This window comes from Lepus europaeus, chromosome 11 (assembly GCF_033115175.1).
Source record: "Lepus europaeus isolate LE1 chromosome 11, mLepTim1.pri, whole genome shotgun sequence".
Lineage (NCBI taxonomy): Eukaryota > Metazoa > Chordata > Mammalia > Lagomorpha > Leporidae > Lepus > Lepus europaeus.
Genome location: NC_084837.1, coordinates 80,746,157 through 80,772,325, shown reverse-complemented (window position 1 = coordinate 80,772,325; position 26,169 = coordinate 80,746,157). Strand labels below are relative to the sequence as shown.

General features: G+C 46.2%; 1 protein-coding gene across 1 annotated transcript; it reads right to left on the bottom strand.

Moving 5' to 3' along the window:
• Positions 1–113: 113 nt before the first annotated feature.
• On the bottom strand, positions 114–25,180 carry CCNB2 (cyclin B2). The gene is made up of 9 exons (XM_062206031.1): positions 25,045–25,180; positions 21,805–21,933; positions 21,587–21,700; positions 12,089–12,259; positions 11,827–11,985; positions 9,278–9,514; positions 8,855–8,995; positions 1,451–1,561; positions 114–369 (listed from the first exon to the last, which is right to left on the bottom strand). Exons 1-9 carry the CDS (start codon positions 25,066–25,068, stop codon positions 259–261), a joined length of 1,197 nt encoding a protein of 398 aa, XP_062062015.1. The 5' UTR covers positions 25,069–25,180; the 3' UTR covers positions 114–258.
• Between the last annotated feature and the right edge of the window lie 989 nt (positions 25,181–26,169).

Genomic DNA, 26,169 nt, shown 5'->3' with positions numbered 1-26,169 from the left:
CCATGAAGGCAATAATTGACACACTATTCACGATCGCTCAAAGAGGAATTGGTCAAAGCAAGCTTTTGCTGATTTCTTCAGTACAGAATAAATAAGTACACATGGGATACCACAAGAAAAATCAATAGCTTTATTTTTCCTCAATATACTTAGAAAATCGGTCTGAGAAGACGTTTCATGAAGTAGGCTGGTCGATTATGTACAAAACCAAGAGTTCTGAACCAGTTAGAAAAAGTGCATGGATGAAGCTGCAGCAGCCTAGGCCCTTCCCATGAGAGGGGAGGCAAGGTCCTTGATGGCTTTTGAGTTCAGCTGAGGGATCGTGCTGATCTTCAGGAGTTTGCTGCTTGCATACTTATTCTTGATGGCCTGCAGAAGGCATTTGGGATGAAGCACATGTCAGGATCCCCCACCTTACTCCTCGTAATGTAATGCACAAGAATCTAGGGCCAGAGGCACAACAGCCAGAGGGTATGCTGCAGCCCTGCCCTTGCAGCCAGTGAGAGCTCTGGGCCCCCCACATGTTGTGCCTGATCATTTCCTGCAAGTTCATTAATGGAGAAAACCCAGCTGGTGGTACAGCTGATGGGGGAACAAATTTCAAGGTCAAAGGAGCAAGCTTCTCTCATGAGCTACCAAAGGGATGGGAAGTAGGAGCTGTTTTTGTCATTCCTAAGTGCCATCAGCACAGAACAGCTTCACCCGACTGGCAGTCATACATGGCACTAGGGATTAGCAAACCCCAGACAACACCCTCGGGACTGAAAACACAATATGCTTGCACCATGTGCTCAGTCTTGCTGAAATTCCACATTGTGAGGACAACAGAGGCTTCTCTAGGGTACAGGCTCTTGACGCTCTGTCATTAGACCTTTGGTGACCTCTGATATTTAGGGTCACACAGCACAGGCAAGCACCAAGCCCCCTGTAACTGCTCCTCACAGGTGGGCCACGCACTGACAGATGCTATGCCCTCAGGATGCTTCCTGAATGGGCTTCAGGGGCTCTTCCTCCCCCAAGCTCACTACACAGATGCCTTTCAGTCCCTGCGCCAAGAGACCTTGGCGACAAAAACCCTAAGATCACCCAAATACACACAACCTCCACACAGCCATCTGACATGGGCCCTGGCTAATTCTGATCACAGAGCCCCCCACCTCTCTTGCTTCATGGGTGCCCTAACCAAAGGGCTGGCATGAGCACAGGGTGAACAAAACCGTTGAATGGCTGACTGCACTGGGCCGAGACGCAGCTAGCCTATCTACCCTGTCTCTAAGAAAGCCTGCTTTTAGGATTGATCACTATATACCACCAAAATATTAAAGATTTGTGCTAAAATAGACTCTCACATAGGCCAACCATACATTTACATGAAAATGCAGTCACACACAAACTCAAACAGTACCCACCACCCCATGCTTTCCACAGGTTAAGACACACAAGTACTTACGATGAATTTAGTTAAGTTTTCATTTACTTTCACCACATTTTTGGCCATGTGCTGCATGACTTCCAGCACCTCGTTCTCGGTGTACCCTGTGTAATACTGCTGCTTTAAATTCTGGATACAAGGCAAAGAGAAGACAGAAAGGAGTGAGGGGCAGAACAAATGGTACACACACTGATGTGACATTTAAAGCTGTAAAGGATGATTCTTACCTTCCAAAAAGTCTCATGGCCCTAACTACAACCATGGAACCAGATGACTGTGGCCCCGGAACAGAGCTCTCTTAAGACACTGTGAGGGCTCTGGTGCTTTGGCGTGGTGGGTAAAGCTGCCTCCTGCAGTGCCAGTGTCCCATGTGGGCACCGGTTCAGGTCCCGGCTGCTCCACTTCCAGTCCAGCTCTCTGCTATGGCCTAGGAAAGCAGAAGATGGCCCAAGTCCTTGGGCCCCTGAACCCGCCTGGGAGACCCAGAGGAGGCTCCTGGCTTCAGATTGGCAAAAAGATAGTGTGAGGCTGTCAGCTAAATCAAAGGCCATTTTATTATTATTGTTATGTTTAAAAGGTTTCTTTATTTATTTGAAAAGCAGAGTTACAAAGAGGCAGCAGCAGAGAAAGAGAGAGAGAGAGAGAGAGAGAGAGGGAGGGAGGGAGGGAGGGAGGGAGGGAGTCTTCCAACCAATGGTTCCCTTCCCAAATGGCAAAATGGTTGGAGCTGGGCCCGATCCGAAGCCAGGAGCCTGAGGCTGCTTCCAGGTCTCCCATATGGGTGCAGGGGCCTAAGCATTTGGGCCATCTTCTACTGCTTTCCTAGGCCATAGCAGAGAGCTGGATCAGAAGTGGAGCAGCCGGGACTTGAACCAGCGCCCATATGGGATGCCGGCACTGCAGACCAGGGCTTTAACCCAGTGCACCACAGTGCCGGCCCCCATTTTATTATTTTTTAAAGAGGTTTCCCCAGGGCTGCAGGATGCTTCTAGTAACAAAGCTTTCAGGACTACCTCTATCACCAAAGTGAAAGGAATGAAAAATGAGGTAGAATGAAAACAAAACCAAACAAAGAGATGCCCCTTTACAGTGCTGGCCACGTCACACACATCACTCTGCCACAGCCCTGCCCTGATAGCCACATTAGGAGACAAACTGCACTATGGATTAAGATAAAAGTTCTAAATAAAGCCTTTATTATACATACTTATATATATGGATATATGTGTGTGTATATGTATATGTTTATCTTAGTACAAAAGTATTTTGAAACCCATTTATAGATTCTTTACAATGTACATTTTCCATGAACTATTCGCAGAACTATCAGTTTGTATGGATTTCAAATTTTGTTCTTGAACCAAAATAAACAATCTTTTAATTACATTTGTGAGGTATCCTGTAGGCTGGCAACCTTAGGACTGCACTGCTGTTGTGTACGGCCCAGCCCCTTTTCTCCCCTTCTCTTTGGGAGTTTGCCTACCTGCAGACATGCACTCTGGCTGTGTACTTCTGTGTGAACACACAAACACACACACAATTTTTGCTGAACCATATGAAAGTGAGTTGCAGACATGTGATTTCACTTCTAAATGTTTCAGAAACATCTTTTTAGGAATATTTTAGTGTATTTTCCTACCTATCTACAATATCATTCTCACACAAGGAATGGTACCAACAATTCTTTAGCATCATCTAATAAAATTGTCAATACTCCTATTTCTCCAATTGTTCCAAAAACGTTCTATATAGAAGGTTTTTATTTGGTTTTTAATTGTGTTTTAGATCTAGGGTCCAATCAAAGTATATGCAGTATATTGGATCACTGTGTCTTTATTCATTTTAAATTTAAAAAAATAAAACAACCTCTTCCTTCTTGGCTTTAAATGACAACTTTCTGATGTATTCAGCCCCAGTTACTTACAGAAGGTCTCCCACTACAGATTTGTCTGTGTGTTTTCTCAGGACTGAATGAGGGCATGAACACTGCATCAGAGATCATAAGCACTCCGGGCTGCACCAGCAAACACAGAGCAAGGTGGCCCACTACTGGTTATGCCAAACTTGATCCCTGGGGTAAGGTGGTAACCATCAGACCCCTCCATCATAATTCTTCAAAATCTGAAGTGTCTATAGGATGATAATTTGAGAGCACATGAATCTTGTTCCTCCAAATTAATTCATTTAAAGATTTTTGTATCCATTGATGGTCCTTACTTGAATCAATCATTGTATTGGAAACTAAAAGAAAATAGATTTCTAATTCTATCACTTTCTACTTTAATTAGCTGGTACTCTGATTTTAAAAATAAAGAGTCTTGGACCAGCGCCGTGACTTAACAGGCTAATCCTCTGCCTTGCGGCACCGGCACACCAGGTTCTAGTCCCGGTTGGGGCGCCAGATTCTATCCCGGTTGCCCCTCTTCCAGGCCTGCTCTCTGCTATGGTCCGGGAAGGCAGTGGAGGATGGCCCAAGTCCTTGGGCCCTGCACCCCACGGGAGACCAGGAGAAGCACCTGGCTCCTGGCTTCGGATCAGCGAGATGCGCCAGCCGCAGCAGCCATTGGAGGGTGAACCAGCGGCAAAAAGGAAGACCTTTCTCTCTGTCTCTCTCTCACTATCCACTCTGCCTGCCAAAAAATAAATAAATAAATAAATAGTCTTGGGTTCAGCGCTATGGTGTAGCAGGTAAAGCCACTGCCCGCAGTGCTGGCATCCCATGTGGGCACCAGGTTGAGTCCTGGCTGCTCCACTTCTGATCCAGCTCTCTGCTGTGGCTTAGGAAAGCAGAAGATGGCCCAAGTCCTTGAGCTCCTGAACCTGTGTGGGAGACCTGGAAGAAGCTCCAGGCTCTTGGCTTCACATCGGCCCAGCTCTGGCCATTGCAGCCATTTGGAAAGTGAACAGTGGATGGAAGACCTTTCTCTCTCTGCATCTCTGTAACTCTCTTTCAAATAAATAAATAAATCTTTGAAAAAGAATTTTAAAGCAGTTTGCACTGTGGCACAGGTTATCCTCCACCTGTGGTGCCAACATCCCATGGGAGTGCCAGTTCTAGTCTGGCTGCTCCTCTTCCAATCCAGCCCTCTGCTATTACCTGGGAAAGCAGTAGAAGATGATCCAAGAGCTGGGGCCCCTGCATGTGCTTTGGGGACCCAGGATCCTGGCTCCTGGCTTCGATCAGCCCAGCTCTGGTCATTGTGGCACTTTGCGGAGTGAACCAGCAGATGGAAGACCTTCCTCTCTCTCTCTCCCTCTCACTATCTGTAACTCTACCTCTCAAATAAATAAGATCACTAAAAAAACCAGAGTCCTGCCAGACATAGAGAAATATCACATGTTCTTCTTTATATACAGGAACTAAAATTAAAAAAATAAACAAATGCCTAAGTATATCAGTTTTGCTGCAAACATAGTGTTTTGTCAAACTTGGCTTAAATCTTTGTCAAACAAATTGATAGACTGATATACTACTATAGTTTTTAAAGTTGTATTTATTTATTTATTTTGACAGGTAGAGTTATAGACAGTGAGAGAGAGAGACAGAGAGAAAGGTCTTCCTTCCGTTGGTTCACCCCCTAAATGCCTGCTATGCCTGAAACTGCACCGATCTGAAACCAGGAGCCAGGTGCTTCCTCCTGATCTCCCATGCGGGTGCAGGGGCCCAAACACTTAGGCCATCCTCCACTGCCTTCCTGGGCCACAGCAGAGAGCTGGACTGGAAGAGGAGTAGCCAGAACTAGAACCGGTGCCCATATGGGATGCTGGCGCCGCAAGCAGAGGATTAACCAAGTGATCCATGGCGCCAGACCCTGTACTAATATAGTTTTAATGATTTTGTGACTATTTTAAAATTTACTTTATATGAGGGAAATTGAACATCTCTTCATTTGATTATTGTTTATAGTGTTTATGTATTTTCTTCTGGATTATTGTCTCTTTACTTTTTATTGGTTGAACTTCTCTTATTTAGCGGAGCCAGTAAGTTTTGACTGTAATGTAAATTTAAAATGTCGTCTCAAAAAATATTAAGTTAAAAAAAGAAACACAAAATAAAAGAATGCTAGGGCAGGCATTTAATTTGTGGTGATTAAAATGCTCGATGGCCGGCGCCACGGCTCACTAGGCTAATCCTCCACCTGTGGCACCGGCACACTGGGTTCTAGTCCCAGTCGGGGCACTGGATTCTGTCCTGGTTGCCCCTCTTCCAGGTCAGCTCTCTGCTACAGCCTGGGAGTGCAGTGGAGGATGGCCCAAGTCCTTAGGCCCTGAACCCGCATGGGAGACCAGGAGAAGTACCTGGCTCCTGCCTTCAGATCAGCGTGGTGCGCTGGCCGTGGCAGCCATTGGTGGTTCAACCAACAGTAAAAGGAAGACCTTTCTCTCTGTCTCTCTTTCTCACTGTCCACTCTGCCTGTCAAAAAAAAAAAAAAATGCTCGAGTCCCACAGAGGGCCTAGGTTCAGTTCTTTTCTTTCAAAGGAAAGAAGGAAGGAATGAAATAAAGTCCCCTTTAATTTTTTGCATCACTATGAACTCATGAATTATTTTTATAGACATTATTCTTTTTAATGCTCAAATTTAGTCAAGAGCCCTTTCAAACCAGTTCATATGTTCTGATGTGACCTCAATGATCTTGGATCACTGACACCACGGAGCACTTCCCCTGCAAAGGCCCTGAAATCAGCTATTTGCTAAAGAGCCCTAGGTCCTAGTGGATAGTGGTATTTAGTATCCAAGATATAAGCACAGGGGCCAGCACTGTGGTGTAGCAGGTAAAGCCGCCACCTGTGGTGCTGCCATCCCATATGGGCACCGGTTCGAGACCCGGCTGTACCACTTCCTACCCAGCTCTCTGCTATGGCCTGGGAAGCAAATCCATGGGCTCCTGCACCAGCGTGGGAGACCTGGAAGAAGCTCCTAGCTCCTGGTTTCGCATGGGCGCAGCTCCAGCCGTTGTGGCCATCTGGGGAGTGAACCAGTGGATGGAAGACCTCTCTCTCTCTCTCTTTCTCTGTAACTCTGACTTTCAAGCAAACTAAATAAATCTTAAAAAAAAAAAAAAAAAAAGATATAAGCACAAAAGATATGCTTATTGCTACCAGGTTGTCATTGTTTCTAAGCCCTTCCATAATGAACTCAACGAGATTGTCAAAGCAGATTTAACAATGAGATTTTTCCATTTGTTTATTAACAATATTTTGTCTCTTTATATATTAAAAATTTTAGTTCTTAATAACATGAATAAATTTTGCTTTATCCTACAATACACATAAAATAGTTTCAGTACTATAAGAGACCACTATTAATAATAAACCTGCAAAGTGAACGTTATTTAATTGCTTTGGGTCCTTTGTTTTGCCATCATAGGAAGGATATGCCTTCAGAATGATGAGTTCAAGGTATCTGAATCAATTTTTCCTCTGTGTTCTGTTACCAATTTGAAAGAGTTAAATTGTTTGTTCCTGCCTAAATTCCATTTTAAAATTTGCATAAGATATTTTCATTGTTAAAAACTGACATCATTATCAGGTAAAAGTCAATAGTTACAATCCAAAGTCCTCCTTTCCTCAATCTTCTGCCCTGTTCCCACAGAACCCTACAGTATCCATTCTCATTAGTTCCTGGATTAGTGCTCCAGTTTTTGGAAAATTAGCAAACACATAAATACACATGCAAACACACGCTCTAACTTAAAAAATAAACTGCCATACACAGTTGTACAGATGACAGCTGCCCTGGCAACTTTGCATCTACGCACAGAGGTCACACAAGCCCTAAAGCAATTGATCTGCTTGGCAAAATGCATTGTAAGGGGCCGACACTGTGGTGTAGCAGGTAAGGCCACCGCCTGCAGTGCCGGCATCCCATATGAGCGCCAGTTCTGGTCCTGGCTACTTCACTTCTGATCCAGTTCTCTGCTATGGCCTGGGAGGGCAGTAGGAGACGGTTCAAGTGCTTGGGCCCCTGTACCCACGTGGGAGACCTGGAAGCAGCTCCTGGCTTCGGATCAGCTCAGCTCCGGCTGTTGCAGTCATTTGGGGAGTGGACCAGCAGATGGAGGACCTCTCTGCCTCTGCAACTCTGCCTTTCAGATAAATAAATCAATCTCTAAAAAGAAATGCATTGTGATCCTCCTGGAACAGGAAGGGATGGCAGCGTGGGAGGAGCTGCTTCTAAGCCATCTCCCACTCACCTCCCTATCTCCCCGGGAGCTGTTAAGAGACAGTTCATCTCCCTGCGCTCTCAGGGCACAGCTGCAGACTACCTTGGCTCAGAGGCAGCATGGCGTCAGCCGCTCCACGAGCGTACCCCAGGCCTTGCATGCAGTCATCCAGCTCCTTCTGCTTTCCTGTCCTCCTTGCTGGTTTGTGAGATGAGGGTCAGGAGCTGGTGTCTGACTCTCATCTGAATCTGAAAGTGCCTCCTAGCATCACAGGCTAACTGTCAGGCCTTGGCCTTACTTTGTCTTATATGCTTGACAACTTGCTTGTTTCACTCAACAAAATACCCAAGAAAACACACACATACTGATTCTTTATGGCCTTCCTCATTGTTTGCAACTCTGCATTACATCTGTGTATAGCGGTGTAGTCAGCCAGTACCTGAATTGTCCCGTTGAAAGGCCTTTGCACAGATAACTCTGTGAAAATGCCAAAGTTTTTAATATCATCAGGGCCTACATATAGCCTAGTTAATTTCTTCTTCTTTTTTTTTTTTATTTTATTTATTTATTTTTTTTGACAGGCAGAGTGGATAGTAGAGGGAGACAGAGAGAAAGGTCTTCCTTTTTTCCGTTGGTTCACCCTCCAATGGCCGCCGCGGTAGGCACGCTGCGGCCGGCGCACTGCGCTGATCCGATGGCAGGAGCCAGGTGCTTCTCCTGGTCTCCCATGGGGTGCAGGGCCCAAGGACTTGGGCCATCCTCCACTGCACTCCCTGGCCACAGCAGAGAGCTGGCCTGGAAGAGGGGCAACCGGGACAGGATCGGTGCCCCAACCGGGGCTAGAACCTGGTGTGCCGGCGCCGCAAGGCGGAGGATTAGCCTACTGAGCCGCGGCACCAGCCTATCTTCTTTTTTTTTTTTATTTGCCAGGTAGAGTTATAGACAGTGAGAGAGAGACAGAGAGAAAAGTCTTCCTTCCGTTGCTTCACTCCCCAAATGGCCGCTACGGCCGGCGCTACGCTGATTTGAAGCCAGGAGCCAGGTGCTTCTCCCTGGTCCCCCATGTGGGTGCAGGGGCCCAAGCACTTGGGCCATCCTCCACTGCCCTCCCAGGCCATAGCAGAGAGCTGGACTGGAAGAGGAGCAACTGAGACTAGAACCCGGTGCCCATATGGGATGCTGGCGCTGCAGGCAGAGGGTTAACCAAGTGAGCCATGGCGTCAGCCCTGTTAATTTCTTCTTAAACCTACTACTCACCCATTTTCCTTGGCCTAGAACCTTCTGAGACAAGCAGGAAGCAGCCGCCGCTACCTTAGAAGGGTGATAATGCACCATGTCGTAATCAATGAGAGTCAGCTCCATCAAGTATTTGGCCAAAGTATGCTGTTCCACATCGACCTGGGAAAGAACAGCCAAGGACAGTAAGAACCACAACGGCTATCACTATCTTGCAGAATTCTGGGGTGACCTTAGGAATGCAAATCTACTTCACTCACTCCTTCCCAAGGACTGCTCTGTTCTACATCTGTTATACACCCAGAATGTGAGGCCTTTTCTCATACGAACTGACAAGACATGCATTAAGGCTTATCTAAAGGATGCTTTCTGCCAATTCTTACACTTCTCTTAAAGTGGGTCAATGTTCCTGGGATGAGACCTCAAACAAAAATGGGCACTTACCTCGCCTGCTTTTGATGCTCGTCTTAAGAAGTGTAAGGGCAAGGGTCGACCCAGTTCAAATTTCAGTTCTTTCAAAATTAGAGTTTCCATTTCTCGGATTTGAGAACTGGTATAAGCATTGTCTGTGATATAAACGAAGTCTTCAATATTTGGAGAAAACATCTCCTCGTACTTGGAAGCCAATAGCAGAGCAGTTATCCCAACTAGCTGAAGCTTCTTGCGGGAGACTGGCTGAACCTGATTGAAAACACGTGTGTCAAAACGTCCCCCAACAAGAGGGTCAGGCCCCCAACACCTGAATGCTCACAGTGGGGAGCGCCGTGAGCAGGGCAGCTCTGTTACAGAGAACTGACCCTGGGCCAGGCACAGTGCCAAGAGGCTAACACATCCTCTCATCCAATCTGCACAAAAATCCCACGAAGTGCATACGTTTTCATCTTCAATTATAAGGAGACGACCCGAGAAGAGATTCAGACACCAGCCCAACATGACTCCATTGTGGAGAAGAGAAGAATCCAAGTCTGACAAGCAAGCTCCCCTAGTCACCCTTTGACTGGCACTCAGTGTGGGCTGAACGGAGATGCAGCCAAGACAGAGAGGGAGGTTTTAAACGATGGCTCTACATTTCCTTAAGTCTCCCCAAAAATACACAAATCATTCAGCTTGAAAAACCCTTCAACAATACTTCAGTGAGGGAAAAATCTCAGCCCAGGGTACATGTATTTCCCTTAATTTCCTTTTTCTTTCTAAACTACAACTTTATTTTTCTTGCTTCAACTGTCATTATAGGAAATCTACTTAAAATAGTGCTGTGCCTTCCTGCCTGATGAGGACTTAAGACTGAAAACCCACTGAATCTATGGTCACTTAGGATTCTGCACTATCTGAGGACAATTACAAACATAAATATATCGTGTTGCATAATATGTACTTGACCTAAACCCATCGGTGCCTTCAAACAAATCCTCATTTGCTAACATTTGTTAGACAATATATTAGCAATTCACATTTGGTGTTCCCCTAACTGGATAGTGTCTGTGCATTCCCAAATGATAAATACTTTGAAGATCATTCTGCCTCACAGCGTATTTTCAGACAGTCCGCTTTATGGTCCACATTCTTAGCCCACTATACAGACCCACCCTTGCTCCTTTGGGGGAATAAATTTGTACCTCCTCACTCTTCTGTGATTAAATGCCACAACTGGCTGGAGATTTATTTACTTATTTATTGGGACCAATGCTGTGGCACAGCAGGTTAAGCTGCCACCTGCAGGGCCAGAGTCTTACAGGAGTTGGTTCAAGTCCCAGCTGTTCCACTTCTGATCAGCTCCCTGCTAATGAGCCTGGGAAAGCAGCAGAAGATGGCCCAAGTCCTTGGGCCACTGCAACCATGTGGGAGACCCGGAAGAAGCTCCTGGCTCCTGGCTTCAGATCAGCACAGCTCCGGCCACTGTGGCTATTGGGGGAGTTCACAGTAGATGGAACATCTCTCTGTGTCTCCCTCTAATTCTGCCTTTAAATCTTTAAAAAGATTTATTTATTTATTTATTTATTTATTCAAAAGTCAGACCTACAGAGAGGAAAGGGAGAGACACAGAGAGGTCTTCCATCCACTGGTTCACTCCCCAGATGGCCACAACAGCCAGGGTTGGGCTGGCCAAAGCCAGGAGTTTCTTCCAGGTCTCCCATGTGGGTGCAGGGGCCCAAGCACTTGGGCCATCCTCTGCTGCTTTCCCAGGTGCATTAGCAGGTAGCTGGGTGGAAAATGGAACAGCCAAGTCTCAAACCAGCACCCTTATGGGATGCCAGCATCGCAGGCAGAGGCCTTACCTGCTACGTCACAATACCAGCCCTGAAACTTTGAGATTCTTAAGCCATATTCCTCATTATCTGGATGGAGAAATTTAACACCAAAGAGTACCAAACTTTCTAAGTCATGCAAGTAGGCTTAAAAACCAGTAACCAAAGACCACAAACTTCAGATCAACTTTCACACCACCTGAGAGCATACTTCTTTTGATGAATAATGTGGCAAAGTACTAAGGTTGAGCATCCCTGATCTGAACTGCTACAAAATCCAAAACTTGAGTGATAACATGACACTACAAGTGGAAAATTGCACACTTGACCTCATGTGATGAGTGACAGTCAACACAGGCACCCTCAGACTATATGTAGAAGGCGTGCATGAAACAAAAACAGATTTTGTTTAGACTTTGGTCCCATCCCCAAGATATCTCACTACGTATATGCAAATATTACAAAATGCAAAACACTTCTGGTCCCAAGTATTTTGGGCAAGAGAAACTATTTTCCGGAGCAACTGTTAGCAGGCTGACCTTAGAGAAATGCCCTGAGTTGGTTGTCATCATTAAGGGTTTGACACACTTTGTCTACTTCCTTTTCTAGCATCTAAAGTTCTTTGGGTCCTAATGAATTGGCTTTTGATCTTTTCTTCTATTCCAAGAGATCTTAGCTTTCTATCCCTGAAGCACAACTATGATACTCAAGGAGGCTCGGACACCAAGTGCCTGAAGTCACACTTACCTGTAAAAACCTATCCATGATGGCGACGCACATATACAGGGTTTCCTGCAGGAGCCTGAACTTGGAGTGCACTTGCACGAGCCAGTCAACCAGGATAGCACGCATACGTCCATTTATGTCTCTTCCATCTAAGAAATGTGGGTTTATGGACTGCAAAACCTGTTGACAGAATAAAAAGTTTAAAACGTTGACCTCATTTCCTTCCCAGCTGTGTGGCAAATTCCCCACTGCTTGCACAAGGTAAACACAAAGGCCCACTCACCTCAAGCTGCCTTAGATACTGGTAAATATCCTTAACATAGTCACTGCAGAGCTGCGGGTTCTCCCAGTCTTCATTATCAATATCCTCGATTTTGCAGAGCAAAGCATCAGAGAAAGCTTGGCAGAGGTTCTCTTCCTTCATGGAGACATCCTCAGGTATGGGGGAAGGGCCCTACAACCAATTAAAGCACACGTATTACTGTTAGGAGCAGCCCTCCCCACAAACCACAGAGCCCACAGGATTAAACATCAGTATCACCGGCATTGTTTAACTACGTTAAAGCCAAGATACAGCAAATGTTTTCACAGAGAAAATAACTGTTTAAAACTCTCTAATTTCTTTTCTTTTCAAAATATTTATTTGAAAGGCAGAGTTTCACAGAGGCAGAGAGAGAGACAGACAGACAGACATCTTTAATCCACTGGTTCACTCCCCAAATGGCCGCAACGGCTGGAGCTGCGCCAATCCAAAGCCAAGAACCAGGAGTTTCTTCTGGGTCTCCCAGGCGGGTATAGGGGCCCAAGGACTTGGGTCATCTTCTACTGCTTTCCCAGGCCACAGCAGAGAGTTGGATCGAAGTGGAGCAGCCGGGAACTGAATCGGCGCCCATATGGGATGCTGGCACTACAAGCGATGGCTTTACCTACTATGCCACAGCACCGGCCCCTAAAACTCTCTAATTTCACTCAAGGTGAAAATCAAAGTCCTCAGCGCCTATGAGGCCTCCATCACCACCTGGCCCACTCACTTTTCCCTTGCTAACCCATCCATCTCCCACTCCTCTCCCCTTGGTTTGCTTTGCCCCAGGCTCCTGACAAGACCTCAAATGAGCCAGCTACTCCAGCCACAATGCTCTTGCCTGTGTATCTGCAGGGCAATCCCCTCACCTTCTTTGCTTTGCTGAAGTGTTACCCTGCTCAAAAAAGGCCTATTCTGACTCCTATTTAAAACCACCACTGAGGCCAGCACCGTGGCACAGCAGGTCAAGCTTCCACCTACAGCAATGAAATCCCATAAGGATGTTGGTTCCAGTCCCAGCTATTCCACTTCCAATCCAGCTGTCTACTAATAGCCTGGAAAAGCAGTGGAAGATGGCCCAAGTGCTTGGGGAGACCTGGAAGAAGCTCTTGGCTTCTGATGGGACCAGCTCTGGCTGTTGTAGTCATTTGGGGAGTGAACCAGAGGATGCAAGACTTTTTTCTCTGTCTCGCCCTGCGTCTGTAACTCTCTCTCAAGTAAAAAACGTTTAAAAATAAAAGTAAAACCACCAACTTAAATTGCTGCTCTCCTTACCCTCCCCCACATATATGTCATCTCTGTTTCTTTTCTTAAAGAATCTATCATCTGCTGATATTCTAGAGTTTACTCATATATGTGTTCTCTGACCATCTCTGCCACAATGTGGTTTTAAATTTATTTACTTATTTGGTTTCTCAAATGCCGAAATGATTGCTGACACGTAGTAGGTACTCGATAAATGAAAAACACTGGTCACCTAGGTTCAGAGATTCCTGGAACAAATCATTCATTTTAACAGTAGCTTCCTCTGCCAAGCATAATGCTTTCTTCTCTTCAAATATTTATTATGAATTGAGAAACTGTTCAGCAACTGAAGAGCAGAAAAGCGGGACTAGTGTTGTGGTGCAGCGGGTTAGCGGCTTTCAACGTCACCAACCCCGATCAGAGCGCGTTTGTGTCCCAGCTATTCTGCTTCCAGCTTCCTGCTAATAATGTGCCTGAGAAGGCAGCAAAAGATGGCCCAAGTGTGTGAGCCCCTGTCACCCATGTGGGAGGCCTGGATGGGGTTCCTGGCTTTGGCCTGGCCCCAGCCTGGCTGCTGTGGCTATCCGTGGAGCGAATCAGCAGGTGGAAGATCTCTGTGTTACTCTGCCTTTCAAATTAATAAAGAAATATATTTTATAAAGATTTATTTATTTATTAATTTGAAAAACAGTTACATAGAGGCAGAGGCAGAGAGACATCTCCCATCTGCCATTTCACTCCTCAGATGTCCTGGCTTCTTCTGGGTCTCCCATGCAGGTGCAGGGGCCTAAGGACTTGGGCCATCGTCTACTGCTTTCCCAGGCCATAGCAGAGAGCTGGATGAGAAGTGGAGAGACCCAGCCTCGAACCAGCGCCCATATGGGATGCCAGCACTGCCGGCGGCAGCTTTACCTGCTATGCCACAGCACTGCAGGTGGCAGCTTTACCTCCTACACCACAGACAGCCCTTACAAATAAATCTTTAAACAAAGAAAAAGCATGTTCCAGGGGACCTACATTGCACTGCAGTGGATTAAGTCACTGCTTGCAACACTGGCAACCCATATCAGAATGTGGTTCAAGTCCAGCCTGTTCCACTTCTGATAAAGCTCCCTTGCTAATGTGCCTGGGAAAACAGTAGAAAAAAAACCCAAGTACTTGGGCCCCTGCCACCCATGTCAGAGACCTGTATGGAGTTCCTGGGTCCTGGTTCTGGCTTACTCCAGCCCCAGACATCCCAGTCATTCAGCAAACCAGTATATTAAAGATCTTTTGCTCTGTCCCTCTGCCTTTCAAATAAACCTTACCAAAAAAGAGGGGGGCGGGGGGAGGGGAGCAGTGCTATGGCATAGCGTGTAAAGCCTCCACCTGCAGTGCTGTGCCAGTATCCCTTATAGGAGCCAGTCCAAGATGTGGCTGCTCCACTTCCGATCCAGCTCTCTGCTATGGCCTGGGAAAGCAGCAGAAGATGGCCCAAGTGCTTGGGCCCCTGCACCTGCGTGTGAGACCAGGAAGACGCTCCTGGCTCCTGGCTTCAGATTGTCCCAGCTCCAGTCATTGCGGCCATTTGGGGAGTGAACCAGCAGATAAAAAAGACTTCTCTCTCTTTGCCTCTGCCTCTCGGTAAGTCTGCCTTTCAAATAAATAAATCTTAAAAAAGAAAAGCATGTTCAAGTCTATGGATAAAATAAGAGAAGAAAGCAAAGGCCACACAAGCATACAACACAGTATTTTATTTTCTTATACTGCTGACTGGGTGCTTATTTACAGAAACCACACAAATTAAAAATTTATAAAGTAAGTTAAGTATTTAGTAATGAAGCATAAATAAACCATGACTTTAGAAAGAATAAGAGGTACAAAGTACAACCTAACAGGACTGCTAAGTTATAAAGAATATGTATTAAAGTAATAAAATATAAAAAGAGGAGGCTGTATAATAAAAAAGGTAATTTTCATTTACATGAAAGCTCAGTGATTGTTGATCTTCAGTCTCGGAGGACCAACACCAAAAAAGAGCGAGCAGTTCCTAAACAAGCCCTTCCCTCTAAAATCAAAGATCTTAACCTGAGGAAGGACCACGTCAGTGAGGTGCATTCCATCTACTCCACAAGTTGAGCCCTCAAGAGCAAAGGCCATGGGGTGCCAAAGGAAACCAGGCTTGGGTGCCAGAGAAGCACAGAAAATGAAAACAAACCTGGGAACCCCAAGGTGCCCTGTGCAGAGAGGGGAAAGGGGAACAAGAACCTCGAGAACAGTGCAGACTGAAGCTGAAGGAGGAGCGAAGTCCTGGAAGGAACGTGGCAGGGTGGCTGGAAGCAGAGGGGCACCTTCCTAAGCCACGGAGCTCCAGTGTTAGGGTGAGCTGTCAGCACCGGTGTCTGGTGTCAGGCATCGGAGGTCGCCCTCACCACCTCAGGTGCTAGCTTAGCAGTGAGGAATGTTCATCCACGTCCCCTTCAGAAGCACCCGAGTCTGGTCCTATCCAAAGCTCCCAGGATAAGACGAGCATACATGCTCTGGCTCCTAATTGAGAACTGACTGAAAGAATTCCATTTATGGGGCCTGTGCTGTGCAACAGCAGGGTAACGCCCTGGCCTGAAGCACCAGCATCCCATGTGGGTGCCGGTTCAAGTCCTGGCTGCTCCACTTCTGATCCAGATCTCTGCTATGGCCTGGGAAAGCAGTGGAAGATGGCCCAAGTCCTTGGGCCCTGGGACCCATGTGGGAAATCCCGAAGAGGCTCCTGGCTTCAGATTGGCGCAGCTCCGGCCATTATGGCCAATAGGGGAGTGAATCAATGGATGGAAGAACTCTCTCTCTCTCTCTGCCTCTCCTCTCTGTGTAACTCTTTCAAATAAATAATAAATCTTAAAAAAAAAAAAAAAAAAGAATTCCATTTAAAATCTAAAATAATTATTCAAAGACCTTTTCTAAGACCCAACTTGTCCATTCAGTCACCTAAGCCCCAAGAACCAACTGTGTAATTTTCTGTTCAGTATTTGCTCAGCTAGTCAACTGTCACAAACTTTTTTTTTTAAACAGATTTCCCATCTTCTAATTCACTCTTCAAATGTCCAAAACAGCCAGGACTGGGCCAAACCAAAGTCAGGAGCCCTGAACCAATCCATGGGTGACAGGGACCCAAGTCCTTGAGCCATCTGCTGCTCCCATGGTGGACATGAGCCAGGTAGGAAGGTAGAGTAGACTAGGACTTGAACCCACACACTCCAATACAGAATGCAGGTGTCTCAAGCAGCATCTTGGTTGCTGTGCCAAATACCTATTCCTCTCACAAATTTTTAATAACAAAAGTGATTTACAAATAAAAACCTTCAAACTAGATAAATGAATGAGTTCTGTGGATAGTTGAAGACAACTGAAAAGTCAGATCAGAAACCTTATAAATAAGAAATTTTGCTTAACTTGGGGCAGGCATTCGGCCTAGTAGTTAAGATTTCCGTGTCCCATATCAATCTACACAAATCTGATACTGGGGGCCCAGCTCCCTGACTCCAGCTTCCTGCTGATACAGACCTTGGTTAGCAGGAGGTTTTGGGTTCCTGTTACCCATGTGGGAGACATGGATTGGGTTCCTGGCACCTGGCAGCCATGGATGGCATTTAGAGAGTAAACCAACAGCTGTCTGCCTCTCAATAAAGGAAAAAGATGTTTAATTAGTGAACTCCAGAGGCTCCTTTTGGTAAGGAGCCAGGTGTTTTGAGTTGGGAGTGTTGAGAGGATGGAGTAATACAGGTATTCACAAGTTTTGATAAGAGTTCCTTTATTTTCTAAATTTATGACAAACAATGTCAATTAAGTGCAATAGAGAAGGAGCCAAAGAAAAACTGCTGATGCCAATCACTTCATTATTTGTAGCAAACATGTGTTTGTGAATACAGATACACACAATTATACACAGGCAAAATCAGTTACTATGATAAGCTTTGGGAATGCGCTAGAATGGCTATTTGAGGGTACAAACGAACTGATCATTTAAATATTTCAGTATTGTTTTGCTATTTATCACTGTTTCTTGTGTAATTAAAAACAAGTCCCTCTTTTTTTGAAAAAAGTGAGCAACTGTGCTTATTTCCCTTTTATATAGATCTTATAGTAGGGAGAATTAGGCCATAAACCATTGTTGTACTTGAACCATGACTATCACTGAATTTGGTATTGAAATCAAATCTGCAAATCTGAAACCTCACCTAAGTTTCTGGCTGCAACTTCTTTCTCTAAGCTTCCATCACTCTCTGTGAAGGTGTACTATAACCCAGGCTTTGACTCCTAGGACCCCAACTTAGCTGGGACTCACATGGAGGCAAGCAATAGTCCAACCTGTTCCCCAATGCCCAGCAAACAAGGGACTGGTGGAAAGCCTCTCCTTCCTTCCAAACTGCTCAGTGTTCACCAAACATCACTGATCAGAAAAAAAAATTTTTTCTCCAAAAAAATTGCATAATTAGCATCTGTGAATGGCTGGAATGCTTCCAATATCTCAGCCAGGGCTCTGTGATTCCGTTGTTTCACCTGCCCTCCAGTGTTACAGAAAGGGTAGTATGGATTCCATTAGAAGTCTGGGAACACCTGTTTTCATGGGCACCCAGCTTATGTTGCAAGCTTTACAGGAAAGTTGCTAGAAACCTGTGTACTCAGCTGGCGTTTCCCTAAGTCCAGGAATGGGCTGGAAAGCAGCAGTACCAACTCTACAGACGGAGCCGAGTGCTGAGCAGAGGCACGCAAGCAGAGGGGCACACCTGCAGAAGGTGGGACCCCACCTTGTGGACAGACCTAACGGTCCCTTCACCACTTGGGTTCCCAGAGCTGAAAGGCATGTGTTTGAATTGAAAAATAATTGTTCATTAATCCTGGACAGCTTCTATACTAGATCATTCATTCAGGTATGCTTATATTATACTATGGCAGTGCTGTTTATACGAACTGGGCTGCAGTTCCACAATGCTTTATCTGAAACACAGCGGCCTCAAAGGAGCCAGCCAAGGGAAAGGGTGGAGCTGTAAAGGTCACAGGAAGAAACAAGTTTTCCTTTGTTTCTTTCATAACATTTTTTTGGTTCATTGGTTTTTTTTTTTGTTTTTTTTTTTTTTAAACTGGCCTGTTTTCTTCTCTCAAACAGTAATACGTACCTAGGATGAAAGTCTGAAAATTTTAAGGAAGAAAATGAAACTCAATCTTAAGCCCAACATAATACTCAGAAACAAATAGCACTGATATTTTGTGTAGAAACACACCCTTTCAAAGCAAATCTGGGGTCATATAGTATGTACTGTGTTAGAAACTGGTTTTTCCACTTCTTGTTACAGGGATGTTGACATTTTTAGAGACTCTTCTAAAAGTTGGTATTTGTGGCTACATGGTGTTTCATTAAATGGATTTACCAATATCCTAATACAGGTTATGTTTGCAACTATGTAAGAGCTATTCATCACAGCACTATTTAAAAGGCCTTGACTATCCCTTTGGATGACTGTAGAAACAGACTTGCTGGGTATGGCGCATCATGAGCTGAAGTAGAACGCCAAACCAATCACCCATCTGCAGTGGGAGGAACCACGCTCAAATGCTGCACAGCAGCTGCAAGATCAACGTCTAAAATCGGCCACTGGGTCTGGTTTTTAGGAAGTCACCAAAAACTTCTCACAAAGTCCTCTTAAAGGAAGTTCAATCTTGAGTAACTGCTCTGAGCTTTAGTTCTCAATTCAAAGTCTTTTTCTCCTCCCCCATAAATAACAATGTGCTTCCAACCATCTCCTCTGGGTAAAGGTTCCCAAGTCCGCTCTCTCCTTCCGACATCACTGCATATTTTCAACCACATTGCCAGGAAGATACCCCGCCATTACCTCAACAAATCTAAAGCCAAACAGGGAGCCTTCCCCTAACCTACCACCCTCCATTGACCTTTCTATTTTTTGTTAATTTAAAGCATAAATGCTTTAAGACCCACACACTTAAGGGGCTCACGCTTCTACTCCAAGCAGTGTATCTAAAATATCCTTTCTAAATACTGGATGACGTCTCTAAGAGGTGTTCTGGTACAACCTAACACAGTCAACGTTGAGTCTTAGCACCTCATGCAGATACTCTGGGAGATCTGCGCTAGTCAAAACTACACCTCCCAACATGCCTCCAGTACTTTCCCTTCCTCAAAAGTTGGCAGCTTCCTCACTGCCTAACAGGATAAAAATACAAATTGCAAGGCCCTCAACTCCAGCTGCAACCTTCCTTGCTGCTTCTTCCCATGTGACTTCTGATTCAATCTAGAGCAGCAGACTCCTGGATCCAAGGACACGATTACAGCCTTTTCCACTTTGCTGCCTTGATTTTCATTGCTGCTTTCCCAACCCAAAAGGTGCCCTTTCCTACCAGCTACCATCTTTGAAAACCCCACTTAGGCCATCCAGTTCCTTGACCCACTCCCTCCCTTTACATTCTCTCCCTCCTTCAGCCGCACCTTCCCGAGAAGAGCGAGTAGGTCTCCCCTGGCCATTTGATGTTCACTAATTTTGATGTTTACTAATATAATTTTAGAGACACATACCCCTCCTAGATAAGGCTCCTGAGAGCAAAATGTCTCCTTAGCAGCCTTAACACAACTGGATATGTATAGTAAGTGCTCAATGTATCTATTTATGAAATACAAGGGGACTTCAAAAAAGTTCATGGAAAATGGAATTAAAAGCTTATCTGGGTTGGCCGGCACCGTGGCTCAACAGGCTAATCCTCTGCCTAGCGGCGCCGGCACACCGAGTTCTAGTCCCGGTTGGGGCGCTGGATTCTGTCCCGGTTGCCCCTCTTCCAGGCCAGCTCTCTGCTGTGGCCAGGGAGTGCAGTGGAGGATGGCCCAAGTGCTTGGGCCCTGCACCCCATGGGAGACCAGGAGAAGCACCTGGTTCCCGCCTTCAGATCAGCGCGGTGCGCCAGCTGCAGCGGCCATTGGAGGGTGAACCAACGGCAAAGGAAGACCTTTCTCTCTGTCTCTCTCACTGTCCACTTTGCCTGTCAAAAACTTAAAAAAAAAAAGCTTATCTGGGGATTAAAAAAAATTGCGAAATCCATGCACGAGTTTTTTGTAACAGATACTTTCCATGAAGTTTTTGAAGTACTCTCATATATCCAAAGTTTTATTCTGAAAAATTTCAAACAATATATACGTCTTATGCTGGAGAGAGTGAAGAATTTGTTGTATTCTCAGCACCCACAATGGTGCCTGTGCACAAGTGATTTATGAACAACAGCAGGGACGTACTTGAAAATGAGGTGAACACGCCAAGGGGTCCACTAGCATTCCAACACCAAGTTAGCTAACCAGTGATGGAGATTATACTTTCTTATAACTCAGTGTTATAACAACAGATTTCCATTTTTTTTTTTTTTTTAATTTTAACAGGCAGAGTGGATAGTGAGAGAGAGAGACAGAGAGAAAGGTCTTCCTTTGCCGTTGGTTCACTCTCCAATGGCCGCTGCGGCCGGCACATCTCGCTGATCCGAAGCCAGGAGCCAGGTGCTTCCTCCTGGTCTCCCACGCGGGTGCAGGGCCCAAGGACTTGGGCCATCCTCCACTGCCTTCCCGGGCCGTAGCAGAGAGCTGGCCTGGAAGAGGGGCAACCGGGATAGAATCCGGCGCCCCGACTGGGACTAGAACCCGGTGTGCCGGCGCCGCAAGGCGGAGGATTAGCCTGTTAAGCCACGGCGCCGGCCAACAACAGATTTCCAAAGCCTTCACGGGAAAGTTCATTCTTACAGTGCATTTCTTTTTTATCTTATTTATTTATAGAGAGACAGAGAGAGAAAGTTTCCAAGTGCAGGTTCACTCCCCAAATGCTTGCAACAGCCAGGGCTGGGCTAAGGCCAAACCAGGGAGCCAGAAATACAATCCAGGTCTCTCACAGGGTGGCAGGAACCCAGTTACTTGGGCCATCTCTGCTGCATCCCAGGGTCTGTACTGGCAGGAAGCTGACTGGAACTGGGACTCAAACCCAGGTATTTTGATGTGGGATGCAGGCATCTTAACCGCTATGTTAAATGTCCACTCCTCATGTATTATCTTATTAAAACCCACCAAATCTCATTAAAATCACTAATTTAGTTATTAAAGTAATATTGAGATTCTACTATGAAAGTTCTTGAAATGTTTCAGCGATGATAAGGTACCTTTGCAACCTAGCTAGACAGGCGACTGCACTGTGTGTGTGTAAATTCAGAATGTCCTACCTTTGGAGCCAACATTTCCATCTGAACTGGTTTCACAGAAGCAGTAGGTTTCAGTTGTTTGCTGACATTTGTAGCTTTGGGGTGTTGCACTGGTATTTTAGTGTTCTGAGCTTTCTGCAAGGAAAAAGAAACGTGAATGGGGCCAGCCAACCACTGTCAGCCCTCAGTGCTGCACGGAATCAGCCTTTGTATGCACATTTAGGCCTCAGGGTTGTTACCTTAGCTATTTGTACTGCTCTGGTTGTAACTCTATTTCCAATTTCTTCTAAAACAGCACGCCTAACAGTCACATGACTCTTAGCTTTAGCATTAACTCCTGTGTCTATATTCTCCAAATCACTGGACACCTGAAAAAAAAAAAAAAAGTTAATGAAGCATTGAAACAATTTAAAATAACTTGGCTAATATCAGATCCTCAAATTTAGAACTGCTTTGGGGAAGGGGAACATGTTGAGATCTATTTTCAAGGTACAAGGTACATTTTAAGAAGTCTGTAGCTTTTTGTGACCAAGAATAACACCCTAAATTAGACAAATCATTTATCTACTTTATCTGTGATAAAGTCTTCCCACCTTACAAAACTGTTTTGAGTATTCAAATGGGCCTTGCAAGTAAATGATTATTTCTCTTCTAGCACCAATGCCACTTGTTAAAGTCATTTGTTTAAAAACAAAAATGTTCCATTATGGGGCTGGTATTGTGGCGTAGCAGGTAAAAGTGTCACCTGCAGTGCTAGCATCCCATATGGGCGCCGATTCAAGTTCCAGTTGCTGCACTTCCAATCCAGCTCCCTGCTAACACACCTGGGGAAGCAGCCATCATGGCCCAAGTCCTTGGGTCCCTGCACCCACATGTGAGACCCAGAAGTACCTCCTGGCTCCTGGCTTTGGCCTGGCCCAGTCCTGGCCGTTGCAGCCATTTTGGGGGTTAACCAGTAGATAGAAGATTTTCTCGCTTGCTCTCTCAGCCTATCCTCTGTAACTCACTTCAAATAAATCAATTTAAAAAAAAAAAAAAAAAAACTTCTACAGAGAGTGGTTATAAGTGCAATTAAAGTGAAAAATTAAAAAGCTCTAAAACCAGAAGTTGAAAAACCAGAGCAGCTTTATTATGGCAAATCTAGAAATAAGAAATGCTGCTGCAGACATGACCTTACAAATGCAGCTTTATAAAATGAGGCTGCCGCAGCACAGACTCTTTTTAAGTAAGGATGCTTGAAATGGTGTTCTTGGGTGAAACAGTTTTAGCACTGAGATTCAGGAGAAGTTCAAAGTATGTGCAACATGGGGCTGGTGCTGTGGCGCCGTAGGTTAATTCTCCGCCTGCGGCGTCGGCATCCCATAGCGGTGCCGGTTCTAGTCCCGGCTGCTACACTTCCAGTCCAGCTCCCTGCTATGGCCTGGAAAAGCAGTGGAGGATGGCATAAGTCCTTGGGCCCCTGGACCCACGTGGGAGACCAGGAGGAAGCTCCCGGCTTCAGATCAGCCCAGCTCCAACCGTTGCAGCCACTGGGGAGTAAACCCACAGATGGAAGACCTTTCTATTTCTCCCTCTGTCTGTAACTCTACGTCTCAAATAAATAAATAAAATCTTAAAAAAAAAAAGTATATGCAACAAAAATTGCTAGTTGATCTTTACCTACTTTAGACAGACTGTGATTAGAAACAAAACCTCATTTAAAAAAAGCAATGCACACCATAAAGTTTATTATCAAAGTGATAAGCATTTCATAAGCAAAACAGTATCCTATCCCTGAGATTTAGGGGTCCCACTCCTAAGAGAACTCCCAAAAGAGGACTTGAGTGGATCGACAAAGACCGAGGGGCCAGGGCAAACTGGGGCCCTTCCTTGAATTGAAAGAATCTTACCACTAAATAACATGATAGGTTACATTAGAGAAAAATGACTTGTTAGTTGGATTTGGCTCCACAAAAGGTTATGAATTAAACACAGTGGATTTATTCAGTACCTAGAATTGCAATTCTCCAAAGTCACTGTTCAATCTTTCCAGCATCAACTGCCAATTTTAAAAAGCGTTTGAAAATGTAATGCTTATGGGTTGAAACCTGGTAATGTGACTAAATTTAAACCTATCTGATGGTGACAGGGATTAAGATGGCGCAATAGGGAGGGAGATTACTGCTCTAGACTAGAAGATAGTTTTAAAAAAGGGAGAGAGTGAGTCTCAGGGAAGTGTTAGGGGAAAAAAAGGCAGAGGAAACTCCACACAAATTAGAGGGACACTGTGGACCTATGTGGAGAGTGTGGACACGTACAACTCAGGACCTCAGCACCAGCCCTGGAGTGGGGAAAGGGGCCACCGCATACAGTGCCAGCTGCTCCACTTCCTATCCAGCTCTCTGCTACGGCCCGGGGAAGGCAGAGTAAGATGGCCCAAGTGCTTGGGCCCTGCACCCGCAAGAGAGACCCGGAAAAAGCTCCTGGCTTCAGACTGGTCCAGCTCTGACCGTTGCAGCCATTTGGGAAATGAACCAATGGATGGAAGACCTCTCTCTCACTGCCTCTGCCTCTCTGTAACTCTATCACATAAATCTTTAAACAATAAATTAAAAAATAATAAATACAGGGGAAAATATCCCGTACCTTGGAAACTCTCCTTCACTTTCGGTCAAGCCAATACCTTTTGTACTAAGAAAACTTAACTCAGTGCTTGCATATAATGGCTGTTGCTACTTACTTAATTAGGTATGTGTTTGATATATTTACACTTATAAATGCAAATACTTAGTAAAGTGGTGGGAAAAAAATTCATCTGGAAGGGGAAACTGGCAGCTTTTAACTAGCCTTGCAGCCAGCGCGATGGAACTCAGGTGTGTCACGGTCCTCCAGTTCTTAGCGACGGAAAAGTAGGTGCGGGCACACTTCAGCCTCACGGGGCAAAAATACTCAAAACACTACACAACGCTTTGTTTATTGCACAGAACAAATAAACGGATCCGGACTCTCCCCTCAGTCTGCCATCTCGGTCCAAGCGATAACCTATCACAGGATGGAAGAAATTCTTTTTTTTTTTTTTTTAAGGAGCCAAACCCCACATCAGTAAACACGGCCCAGGCCGCTCTCTGGCGCGATCACAGGCCGGAGGGGGTTCGTCCAGGTCTCCTCCTCCTCCTCCCCACCCCCACCACGGGTCCCTGAGCGGCGAGGAAGGGAACCCCGAGGGCGGACGACGAAGGGCACCCGGGGGCGGCAGCCGGCGGGCGGGAGGCTCACCTGACAGGTGCCACGACCAAACCTTTCCCGACCCCTCCCCACGCCCCGCAGCGGGTGGGGGCGGGGACGGCGGGACGCCGGCCGCGGGGAGCCCCGGAGGAAGCAGCAGCAGCTGTGGCGGGGACAAAGAGGTTCGGAGCAGGAGAGGCAAAGCCAGAGGCAGCGGGGGCCATGGGGAAGGAGGAAGGCGGCTCGGCGGGGCGAGGGGGTCCGGGCCCACTCACCGTCGGGCGTCGGAGCAGCGCCATGAGGGACGCGGGAGGCGAGAGGCCCAGTCCGGCCCAGGCGGACTGGAGCTGGCAGGCACTGGCGCCGTTGGAGCTGCACTCCGGGCCCGGACCGCTGGGGATCGTCGGCGAGGTCTCCTTGTTCCAGGATTCAAATACCGCGCCGCTCGCGCCCCCATTGGGCGACCTCACGCACGGCGTGCCCGTCTCATTGGCTAAGCTTGGACGCATTCCCGAACGCTGATTGGCTGAATTTTCATATGCGCCCCCCCGTTTGGTTGTCATAGAAACCACCAGTCTCCCCCCCCCCACCACCCGCTTTTAAATGACACTTCTGCCTTCATTGAAAAACTCTACCTCTGTGAAAACACAAAAATGAATGTTTCTTGAAAGTAGACGTAAGACGCCACCGAATCGGACAGGGCCTCGCCTAGGACCTTCTCCAGGTTTGTACTGGGTGCGAGGAAGCTGGGTCTACGCAAGACCCGGGCAAGACCGCTGCTGACTTTCATTGCTCTTCCCCAAAGACCGGGGTGGATCTGCATTGCCGGGGCCTGCAAATGTGCTATGTTGCTGAGACGCAACCGTGTGCTACAGTAGAGGGAATTGTGGAGTTTCCAAAAATACTAAGATTCCTAGGGAAGCACACACACACACACACCCGGGATAAAAAGGGACAAGTGATTTGTGTCATTCATGAGGAAGAGAGAGAGAGAGAGAGAGAGAGGTAGAGACAGAGAAGTCTTCCATCCGCTGGTTCACTCCCCAGATGGCCGCAACAGCCGCAGCTGCGCCGATCCAAAGCCAGGAGCCAGGAGCTTCTTCTAAGTCTTCCCACACGGATACAGGGGCCCAAAGACTTGGACCATCTTCCACTGCTTTCCCAGGCCATAGCAGAGAGCTGGATGGGAAATGAAGCAACCGGGACTCGAACCGACGCCCATAGGGGATGCTGACACGGCAGGCGGCGGCTTTACCTGCTACGTCACAGAGCTAACCCCTAAATAAATATATCTTAAAAAGAGAGAGAGAGAGAGAGAGAGAGAGAGAGAGAGAGAGAGAGAGGCTGGCACTGTGGAGTAGCTAGTTAAGCCCCAGCCTGCAGCGCTGGCATCCCACATG